Source organism: Bactrocera tryoni, chromosome 1 (assembly GCF_016617805.1).
Source record: "Bactrocera tryoni isolate S06 chromosome 1, CSIRO_BtryS06_freeze2, whole genome shotgun sequence".
In the NCBI taxonomy this organism is placed as follows: Eukaryota; Metazoa; Arthropoda; class Insecta; order Diptera; family Tephritidae; genus Bactrocera; species Bactrocera tryoni.
In genome coordinates this window covers 37591889-37604214 of record NC_052499.1, presented here as the reverse complement: position 1 = coordinate 37604214, position 12326 = coordinate 37591889, and the positions used below count along the sequence as shown (strand labels likewise).

Below are 12326 nucleotides of genomic sequence, written 5' to 3'. Positions count from 1 at the left end.
AATTTATTAACTTTAGTGATCACTTAGAGACGGGATATGGACTATCTTAAGAGCTTCGTTGCTATCAAAAACTTTTCTTGGGATTGACCCATAAGTAAATAATCCTGAGTAAGCGTTTATGTTGCGTTTGAATGCGACAGAAATCCAAGTAATATCGTTTGAAATTGGTGCACCAATTCAGTGGGGTCACAACAAAGTCCTTTGATCATAAATTAGTTTCGCTGTCATGCCCTTCCAAGTCTCATGGCGAATATCGGTGAAACTAATAAAGTCAAGTTGCCAAATTCGACGTGTGTTAACTTGCTCTGGCCTTTTCACGAAATTCAATGTATGCCAAGTTACGCCCTTCAGCGTATGGGTGCCTGCAGAGTGGACGCGCAAAGCCGAACCGAGCGAGCTAGTTTTGATCAGCGCTGATCGATTTTAGGAACCGCAGAATAGATATGAGAATCAGAATGAGAATGAATTAATTTCACCATTTGTTTTAAAATGGTATCCGCAAAAGTTTTTTTTTAATTTATAACATACATCCATATGTGCTATTTCAACAGGGGTTGTCGCCGTAAAATGCTACAAGCTGCTTTTTCGAATCGATCAGTTTTACGCTTCCACACTGCGCTGCTTGTGCGACGTATGGAAATGTACGCACACAGTTTTGACGATTATTTCTCGCATTCATAAGCTTTGCGCTCTTTCGACCTTGAGCATTCACTCTGCAGGCACCCTAAGACGCTAGCTAGTAGTCCATACCTTGGGCGTACAGTCATTTTTATGGTTTCTGATAATGAGTTGATGTAAAAAGAGCTATTACAGCAAGTGGTTCAGTAAAGTTGTCAAAAAAGTTTCATTTCCCCTAGCAAGCGCGCCCAGATTTGTATTTCTGCAATATTTTCAAGTAAAGAGTTGATTCGACATAAATGTCTCAACGTCGTAGTACATTCACGTTATATATATCTATATATGTACAAATGTATGTAATAATATATAACAACAGTAGAATCTGAAAAAATGAGAGTAGTGCGAAAATTGGTCGTCTGTATAATAAAGTAAAATGAAAATGTGTTTTAGGCATCGTCTCCGGTTCTGCACCGCTCTTCATACGTCCGCCAGACACGCCTCAGGATCTAGACTTCCGTGATAATACCATCAATTTCGATGACGACAAGTTCGCCGCCGTCGAGGAGGGCACGAAAGAGGATGGCTATGCCTACAATCAAGCGGGTAAGTTAACCTAAAATGTATCTATTTTTTAATTTTACTATGAACTGTCTTTCGCAGAGGCCTCGCAAACACACTACACCTACAATGCAGCAGGTGGCATAAATCGCATTGAACAGCAAAACAAAATGCCAGACACCTATTTGAGTGCATTACAGACCATCGGTTCCGCGTCGTTTAAAAATTCCGGTTCGCTCTCGGGCAGTTTCTCGGGGGGAGGTCTGGGCGGAGGTGGCCTCGGCGCACCATTGCGCACAAAACCAATTGCACCAGCAAACACCAACACTTTCCAGACTTTCCAAAAGGTGCCAGCCTCGTCGCTGCTACTTTCCAACTACGACCCCTTCTACAGTCCACTGCTCTCACGTTTGGATTCAGTTTTCGCGCAATTGAAATTAAATTCCGACAACGAAAACTGTCGTGAAAAGCTGATTTGTCTAATGTATGCAAATCCAGCGAAATACGCGCCCTATAGCAACCTTGTGTCAGCGCAATTATCGCGGTAAGTTTTGTCTGAAACTCATACATATGTATGTACTTGTATATGTATGCATAGTACGTATGACGAGCATAAGTATGAATCATAATTAACGATGCCTAAAAGTAGGCAATACCGTTTATCTATAATAGCTACCGTTTGATCCGACCACTGCTTCATAGTTGATGGTGTGGCTGAGAATCTGTATATATGTAAATGCGTCACTCTCCCCATTAATGATTTGTTAAACAAAAGATGCAAGTGTTGGAAAGGTTAAGTGTATATAGTATAGCCGTGGACTTCGTTGTTCAATCGTAGTTGTGAAGTAGTGTATAACTTGAGCAGCGGATTTGTTAGATACATATTTATATTAATTATATCCGACAATAAGAATTGAATAAATTATGCAACAACAAAGAAAAAAATTCAGAGTTTTAACGATATTTTATGTGAAAACTCAGAACTTAGCAGACGTTTCAAAATTTAAAAAAAAGTATTAAGAAGTGTTATTTGTCTGTAAGAACATATATTTCAATCCCAACTACATATATGTATTATATTAGGTGCTATTGCCCTTTTATGAACTAATATTAGTCTATTATTCCATTTTTCTAAAACCCGCGAAAAATTGCTTCCACGCGTGGCGACAAAAATTTCGACGGCAGTTGTTGTCTTTTAGAATGTACCACGGTTATACTAAGTGCTATATATGTAGTATAGAGAGAAACTTTGAGTAATCAATCTAAGAGAATATATCATTTCATTAGAGTCATTTATTTCAGAGTCTTTTTTGTTAATTTACTTTAGTTTTCTATTAAATTACTTAATGAGATTATATATTTTTCTTTTATTCTTTTTTTTTCATAGTTTATTATTTAAGACAACTTGTTTGTTACCAAATTATATTATGTTTTAGAGTGCCTCAATAACAATTAAATATTTAAAACATCAAATCACAAAAATGCAAAAATGTTTAAAAATTCGATAATAATAGTATAGTTTTATAAATTTTGCATTCGGCTCTTGAAAAATTGAAGCGAATCCTTAAGAGTCTATATAAAACATTCGTTTCGCATTTAGGCAGCGTTCATCCAACATAATAAGCTCCAGCCAATCCTTTGTTTGATTACATTTTACGTTTGCAATTTGGCAAAGCCGTTTAACCAACCAGTTTATCAGCACACTTGTGTATTCTATGCCTTTGTAATGCCACTGGAATGTGCAAGAAACGAGCAAGAAGCGTTGCTTACATGTATATATATGTAAATATATACTAACAATGTTTTCCGATGGATTTTTCCATCACAGAGCAAAAAAACAAAAGAGTAAACCTACGATGTGCTGAATATCTGCCAATCAAAGAAGGATACTCATACGCCACGGCAAACACTTAGAATTGAATGAGAGAATGTTAGCAAAGTGGGTATGTCCCACTGTTTAGGCAGTAGAAAGGTAGTTCGGTGTGTGTTGAAATCGCAAATGCCGCTTCCAAAGAGATTTTGCCTTAAAGTTCACAGCAAGACATTGTACATCATTTACTCGAATGGCTGCACAAACTTATGAGAAAATCCTTTATAATTTTTATTTATTTGCAATACATGAGCAGTTTTGTGATTTAACTGTTTCTTATCATTTTTCATTTGATATCTTGCAGTGAGTTGAATGAGCTGCGCAAACCAACTTCTGATAATCCAGATATTTTGAGGTTCTTCAAGTATATGCGCGCCGCCAAGGACGGGCAGGATGGCATTGATTGTGAAAAATCGTTTGATCGTTGTCAGGAATTTAAGGATTTCGAGAATCCAGCCATGGTCTCAACATATCACGACATCAACAAATTGGTATCAGCAAGAAAGTTGGCGTAGAGGAGAATGAACCGCCGTCTGAGTAAGAGCTAGCAAAAGCAAAAGTGCAAGCGAAACTGGCAAATGGAAAGGAGACGAATTGGATAAGCGTAAACGAAAATGGAGAGGAATAGAGGAATATATAAATCGAGAATGAATTAATCTTTTACAAAAAATGAACCCATCCTTAAGTTCATTGGCCAACAAATTTTAGACGGCAATTTCATATGCATTATATTATTTATCACTAAGTCTCGACTTTGTTTCCCTGTTGGCAAAGACTTTAAAGTGCCCAAAACGAATGCCTTACGAATTTAATAACAAAAAATTGCTGTAAAAACAGCAAAAATATATCAAAATGATGAAATATTATTGTAAATATTTGGCATGAAATTTACGGTCATATTATAAGTATATTTATTTTTAAGTTAATTTATTTTATTAATCTTAAATTATTTATTTATTTACTTATATATGATACTTTTAAATATAGTTAGTAAAATAATTAAATAAATTATTTATAGCGTTTGCCCTGGACAAGTGCTGGCTTATGTAGCAAACCTGTATATATATACTTATATACACATACAGTCTGGTATAAAATTACTTCCAAGTGAAATACAGCTTGAAACTTGAGTTACACTGTAATTGGTTAAAAGTGGAATTACCTCGAGCTTTTTGACAGGATCATTTCCACGTAAAACTACTAACTTATAGCACTTAAACTATGATGGCTTTGAAATAGCAAATTTAAGTATATTTGTGCATGTAGTTTAATTAAGGAGTTTTATTTTACTTTAAATTTAAAACGGAAGAAATCATAAATATTTATGAAATCGGATAAGTTTTGAGATATAAGCAATTAAATGAACTTGTTCGAAGTAAATGCCTTTCTACATAATATTTGAAAGGTTAGAATTTCATTTTATATTTATTAATTTCCAATAAATAATAAAATGTCTCACGTATATATATATTTTAAGCTTTAATGCGAAGCCTGTATGGCGAAGTTTTAGTCATTACAGTTCTATTAAATTGTTTGTATTTATTATTGTCATTGTTATGCTTTTTAATAATAATATATAGCCAATAAAAACTTGACGGAAATATCATACAATAAGTATTAGTTAATTGCTTGAATGAAGGTGTATACCATTTTTTTAAATCTATATACATATATATATATATATCTGCATATAAAATAAAGTTGTGTTAGTTACACCATTTAAAACTCAAGAATGGCTGAACCGATTTGGCTGAAAATTGGTGGGGTGGTAGCTTAGAACCAGGGTAAGGACAGATTCTTCTTCAAAAATAATACTTGCTAAATATTTGGAATAGTAGAAAAGAACTGCAACCAAATACGCAGTGCAATAAATTATAACTGGCTCAGTAATCAGTCCTTGAGTATGTATTATACAACATGCATACGAAAAGATTGATGTCATAACCTTTCCATCCGACTTTTTCGTATTTACACGCATGAGAACCGGTTAATCATGTGCAGTTTACTAGAATGACAGTCGACACACACCGACGGAAAAATTAGGTTTTATTACGATTAAAGAGCGCTCAAATACTTCTAAGAATCAGTTATTCGTTGTATTTATTGGATTATGAACTTGCGAGGCACCCACTTTGCACATTGCTTTCGAATCTTTAGAGCATCTTTGTCCTCGGTGCTCAATTCGCCTGTTTCCAGCTTGGCAAATATCTTTTCAACGGTGAATTTCTCTGAGCCCAAATTCAACAGTGTTTTCCCCAAAAAGCAATGCTTTATTAACACATGAAATGCTTTATGATCCATTTTTTTGTAAACTAACATCAGTAGCTCCACAAAAATGCTATATCTCATTAACTAATAATTATAGTCCAACTAATAGAAATCATATAAATGGTAATAGTAGTATTATCTATGTATCAGCCACAGTGAAACTTGGACGGGTCCTCTAGTATTCGTATAAATTATTATTAGGATACGAAAAATCTTTAGAAGTCCAATACAGCAAGTTTTTGATTTATTAAAAATCCTCCGTGTATAAAACTCGGAAAAGATCGAAATATAAAAAATACAAATTTTATGTTCTGAAGGAATCGAACAGTATATAAATGGTGACCATTTTGACCGTATGAAATATTTCAATCACAATTGGCTATCCCTAACAATAATAATCACTTGAGCTATCTACTAATCTTAGTAGTTGTTGTCAATATTATGTACTAGGGACATTCCTAATATATATTTTTTCTTTGTTTAATTTTTGTATGCTCTCGCAACAAAGTTGCTAAGGAGAGTATTATAGTTTTGTTCACATAACGGTTGTTTGTAAGTCCTAAAACTAAAAGAGTCAGATATAGGGTTATATATACCAAAGTGATCAGGGTGACGAGTAGAGTTGAAATCCGGATGTCTGTCTGTCCGTCCGTCCGTCCGTGCAAGCTGTAACTTGAGTAAAAATTGAGATATCATGATGAAACTTGGTATACGTATTTCTTAGTTCGAAGTTGGGCAAAATGAAAATCACTAAAAGTGCGTTAACCGACTAACAAAAAACGTCAGAAACACTAAATTTTACGGAAGAAATGGCAAAGAGAAGCAGAACCCAGGCTTTTTTTTTTAATTGAAAATGGGCGTGGCGTCGTTCACTTATGGACCAAAAACCATATCTCAGGAACTACTCGACCGATTTCAAAGAACTTCGGTATATAATATTTTCTTAGCACCCTGATGACATGTACGAAATATGGGTGAAATCGCTTCACAACATACATTAGGAACCAATGATGATAGCGGAATAAAACGTTACACAAATACGGTATTTGAAAATATGTAAATGACGGATAATGAAATCTCGATTATCACTTTATCATGCGAGTATAAAATGTTCGGTGACACCCGAACTTAGCCCTTCCTTACTTGTTTGGATTAAATATTAGTAATAATGGTTAAAAACATATAACCCAGTATTATAACTCAAATATGTCATATAAGCAATCAGTATTACTTTTTCAAAATGAGCATTTAGAATCAATACATAATACTCAGTTCTGCGAAGATTTGGACTTATTCTTTAGTTTCTGTGAATTTAAGTGAAGTAAATCGATCCGTGAATTGTCGCAGACATTATATGCTATATATCCTTGACTATGCCATCTATTTCATTGGCATTGCTTAATGTCAGTTATTATCGACATAAACGTATAATTATCAACATTAAGTAGTTTTCTGCTAAAACTTCTTGTCCTAACACCTCAACCATTATTGAGTCCTACCACATTAACTTCCTCAAATTCAGGCATAAAAGTCTTTAAACAAGGCTCTATAGCGTTTCTCATTTACTCTAGCATTACGGCCAGACAATCGCTTTTTGGTCCCATTAATCGAACGTGGTGTTTTAGCAATAGTTTTGAATAATTTGCAAACTTTGCTCCGGAGTACGTCTGTTCATTATGAAATGACAAACCAAAATCAGTATAAATCAAGTAATATCAAAACTATCAACTCTAAAAAACAGCCGTTACATATACATTTATCGCCATCGTTCTATCGAATGCGATATTCGCCGTTGCCAATGCGCAAAGGACCAGCTCTTTTGGTCTATTTTGCTAAAGCCACACTGATAAAGTCCGATCAGTTTGTTGACGGTGCGCTTCAATTTTTCACACAATACGCTCGGCAGAACCTTATACGCAATGTTGAGGAGGCTTATCCGACGGTAATTGGTGCAGATTGTGGGGTCTCCTTTTTTGTGGATTGGGCAGAGCACAGTTAAATTCCAATCGTCGGGCATGCTTTCGTCCGACCATGTTCTAAAAAGAAGCTGATGCATGCTCCTTATCAGCTCTTTGCCGCCGCTTTGTTGTTATTCGGACGGGTAATTGCTATTCAAACTTCTTCGTGGTCATGCAGAGGAACGTTCGCTCCATCGTCATCAATTGGGGAATCTGAAATTATGGCTTCACTGCCATTCAGCAGACAGGAGAAGTGTTCACCTCTGTGGGTTCTACAAGAGTATGCTTCGGACTTCAAACCTTCCCAGACGCGGCATCTTTTCGTAGAATTTTCAAACATTATACTATGTTCGGACCGACAACGAAAAAACAAAACTTGTGTTTTCGTCCATGTAAAATCTGTCAAATGAAAACACAGTTTTCGCTGAAAACTATTTGAAACCTTACATTCCACTCATTATAATCGGTGCCTGCTCTAGTTTAATAGATGTTTTGGAAGACATATTTTGCCGGCCCTAAATTGTCACTTGATATTTGTTTACATTCCATATACAAATGCAGCTGTCACTTGATATTCTCATATTAGGAGGATTCTCTTGCTCTTGCAAAATCTTGCACGGTGCAGAAATTGCAAAATTTTCCTCTTGGTGCAATGGCACAACAACAAACACACGCAGAAAATTATTTGCAGTGCCTGTAAAATATGTCAGACCAAAACCCATGCTTATTTTGCTGCCGTCATACATCACTAAATTCTGCAATGGGTGCTCTCTTGGCCTTGCATATTTCGGTATAGGATTTTTGCATTTTGTGTCATCGTGCAATCTTGCAAGAGCAAGAAAATGCCGCTATTGATAGTTGTCAGTGAAAACTCATCGAAAACACACATTGTCGGTCCGAACGACTTAGATTCCACAACATACAAATGTGTTTTCAAAATGTTTTCAATGTCGGTCCAAACATAGTATTACCCCTGTCTACCAGCTTGCCAAACTCTTCGTACTCACGCATTTCGGCCTCATTCTTTTTTGTCGGCAAATACGGCTTCCCTCTTGAACTCTATCTATCCCATCCCCCACGTGTTGTGGCCGATTGTAACGATCCCTACACGTCTAAAACAATGGAGACTTGTCTTCCGCCTATCACAACATGATCGATGTGGTTTGTGGCTTTTCGATACGGAGACAGTCAGGTAGCTTGATTAATTTTCCTATGCTGAAATGTAGTACTACAGATAACCATATGTCGAGCCCCGGCGAAGTCTATCAGACTCAACACATTTGGGGACGTTTCATCATGGAGGTTAAATTCACCGACCGTTTCCAAAGACACCTTCTGTGCCCACCCTGACATAAAAGTCGCCAAGCACGATTTTGGCATCGTGGCGGGGTAGTTCTTATAGGTGCGCGATCAATATCCTAAGTACATATTGGACATTTTATTTATACGTAGTATTGATACTGTAGAGCACCTATAATACCGATGAGTTTCTGCTCTTTCGTCTTGAATGTTGACATGAATTACCGAATTCATCTGTTGTATTTCTTTATATTTTGTAACAACTGTTTTGATTCATCGGTCGGTTCCCAAAGGAAGTGTTTAGCTGTAGTAATATACATATACAAAACTAGCTCTCGTTTGACTACTAAATTACTTGTGTTTGTATAATCGAGTAAGTTAAATGAACACAGACACTAATATTTCTTCATCAATTGTTTTTTTATTTTAAGCTTCAACATGAAATAAAAATAGATTAAAAATGGTAAACAAATGAAAATGTAATTTTTTTAACACAGCTGTTGTCTTAGTCTCAATATGTGCTTATGTATTCTTCAAACTTAAAAAGTTTGACCGCAGGCGACCCAAATAAAGTTCAGTCTCATCCGATTGAATGTCACGCGTTCAATAACTGGCCGTAGCAAAAACCCATACCAGCTTATGATATTTAAATATGTAAATCATTGAACAGCGTTCAAGTGGATCCACTTGAAAACCGATGAAAACCCCAATAACAGAGGACATGGCTAACGAACCGAGTGGGTGTGTTGCAACAGCTGTGACAAACGGCAGCAATCGAGAGCAAAAGCAACAGCCACAAGGCATTAATCTCGGCATATGCGAACCAAAGTAGAAGACGTAAAGGTAAAAGGCCGAAGGAGATAATGAACCCAGTTGTCTGAGGAAAAAGTAAATGTGTTTCAATTTGAGACAACTGACGAGCATGCAATTTGTTACGAGATATGTGTGAGTGTGTGTGTCTGTGTGAAAGTAGACAATCTCACACTGCGATGCGGTAACAGTAATTGGCGATTATTCTCCACAGGCCAGCAACATCCAGCCGAGGTTCAGACAAACAGCAAATTGATGAATAACTATGAATGCGTTTTTAGTAGTACGGCTTCAGTCGAATGGATTACATAATTCCATGTACACATGTGTGTACGTATGTATGTAGATGTTGTGCCAATGCGTTTGGTATTTTCCCGCCTAGCGGTGACTCATCCGCACCGCGAATACACTGCTTCGGTGAACTGCCGCTTATTGTCGCATTAATGCCATTCCGTCGTCTACGGCTTCGAATGAAAGCATCAAGGCTGCGGCGGTGTGTAACTCAACCTGGCTGAATGTTGGGGTTTTCTCAAGGTGCAAGCTGGGCTCATGCGACGCTACAGAAAGGGTTAACGTCACCAGTCTGCAGAGAGCATGCATTTCGGTGGGTAAGCAATGGGAAATGGTATGAAAGAAACAGCCAAAAATACGTAGAAAACAATCAAAACAAACAATCAACAACCTACCACAACTGAATTGCTGTTGTTATTGTTTTCTCGCATAAATTATATCATATTAGTCCACTATACACTCGCAACATGCTGCTACAAAGTATTATAGTTTTGTTCACCTAACGGCTGTTTGAATCACCCGAAAGTAATCGGGTTGAAATGCGGGTGAACGGATTTGAGTACACTGCCACGCTTACAATCTGGCGTTAAACATATAAATAGCCATAACTAAGCTCCTAATTAAGATTTGGAAACTTCTTTATTTACTGTGAAGTCAGATGATAACCACGCCCACTTTTCATCGGTCAATCTGTGAAGTATGTACCTTAATAAAAGTTAGAGAGCATCGTTTTCAAGAAATAATATGGCTTGTGGTCAAAATTGTAGAACATTGCTTCACACCTCCCCTAGTCCACATATAGAGTATACATAATTGGTCAATAAATGGGATATCTTAATGAAACTATAATAAGAGAGCATATTCTCCTAGTAATGTTATGTTATAATGCCAAATATGGATAAAATCGGGTAAATACTTCCTCCAGTCTAAATACACCATGTGTAATGATTTCCGACCTTCATAATGTTTGGTTTAGTAAAGGTTTAGCGCTAAGTATGAATGAAATCCGTCTAGACCGCGGCCTAAGATCCTCATCACTAACACATTGATTTCAGTCCCAATGGTCATTTTTTGAGCTTATATCACATAAATCCCGTTTGAGTTAACAAGGTCGGATATAAAGCAAAACATATTAAGAGACTACGTGGGTTTACGACCTACAAGGATAATATAATTTAATAAGAATATGATTGTAATGTTTCCAACCTTTCGTCGAATAATGAATTTTGAATTCTTTGGCAGCATTGTTTTATCAAAATTTTTGCCAGCACCTGAGAGAATTTCCTTGGCTTTAGTCCTTGCGAGAGTATAAAATGATCGATTACACTCGAACTTAGCCCTTCCTTACTGTTTAAGTTTGGGTTTTTAATTTTATTTCCGCTGCTGTTATTGTTGCTTTCGCGACTACACGCATCACAGTGACGCTTTAACGTCGTGCTGAATCTTTGGCCGTTATTGTTATTTTTATTGGTGTTGTTGTTTTGAGTTTTGTCGCCTTTTAATTTCTTACTGTGTCAACTGCTTGGGTTACTTTGATTTTATGCCTTTACATGCTTATTCCTCTACACTCTGCACATATTCCCCTCTCCGCTGTGCGACTGCAATTATAGGTTCCTCGATTTCGGTTTTACCAACATCACAAGCCAACGTCATTGTCTTTCGTTTAAAGACAAAAATCGCTCTTTCGCATTGTGATCCATTAAATTTTAGGTTTCCATATAAATTGCTTGCGGTCGCTTGACGTTGGCACAGTTCATTTGTAGAGCCAGCAGTGCAAAGTAGTGGTAGACGCACGCAACCGTCGAAGGATATTTTATGAAAACACCTAAACGATTACAAGCAACAACAAAAGGTGAGCAGTCGTCGTTTAATATAGTGTATGGAACGTGTGTAAAAAAAAATTAAAATTTTTGTTACAACGGAAATATCCATAATTAGGATTGTGTAATTAGTTATTGAACAATTATTGTATTTTATGAATATTGTGAATGAAAGTGGTTGAATAACAGTGATTTATGGTAATTAATAAATTTATTGAGCCCTTTTAAACGTTATGTCATCGTACTAAATTTGAAAAAAACCAATAGTTTTGAAGGTTTTCGTAAAAGCAAAAGTGACGTCTGAATTTAAACCATTAATATAACGGTCTTTTTGGAAACATTTTTTATATGGTTCTTTGATCCTTGACTATGGTTGTGCGCCTCTTTCATAACGCAAATAATCGGTTAGGTCATCACAAAGCGAAATCAGAAATCTCTTCGAAAAGTAAACTTTTTATGTAATTAAAAACGATCATCACTAATTTGCTAATAAAGATATTTCAAAAGCTCTTTATAAAACGGTTATGTAGGGTGTCATTGCTCGACCTAGATTTTTATCTGGCAAGAACTGCCAACTCGCCAAATTGACTGAAACGGTTCACAAATTCAAACTTTATGATTTTAAATAAAAGTTTCACTTAGTGAATCGTTTTAGGTGTATTAATAACCAATTAATTTCTAAGTTGAAAGCAGGAGCTTTAATCTGGTATTGCACGAAAAAAAGAGTGGACCAGGAAAACAAATTTATACTATGAATGAGTTTTATTTGTATTGTAATTTCCTCTAAATTTGCAAACTATTGCGTTACAACTTCCCCTTCCTGCAACCGAAACT

The 12326-nt window shown here is 36.2% G+C and overlaps 1 protein-coding gene across 2 annotated transcripts in view; it reads left to right on the top strand.

Annotated features, from left to right (window-relative positions):
- The window catches only part of LOC120766567, a 62229-nt gene that overhangs the window by 39107 nt on the left and 10796 nt on the right, over positions 1-12326 (top strand). Inside the window, exons 4-6 of one of the 2 annotated variants that reach the window (XM_040092159.1) lie at positions 1069-1221; positions 1279-1720; positions 3351-3896. The exons of the other annotated variant lie outside the window; for it this stretch is intronic. Of the exons in view, the coding sequence (XP_039948093.1) occupies positions 1069-1221; positions 1279-1720; positions 3351-3561 (806 nt within the window). The 3' untranslated portion in view covers positions 3562-3896. Of the gene's footprint in view, positions 1-1068; positions 1222-1278; positions 1721-3350; positions 3897-12326 lie in introns of those variants that run through there. 2 annotated transcript variants of the gene reach the window in all.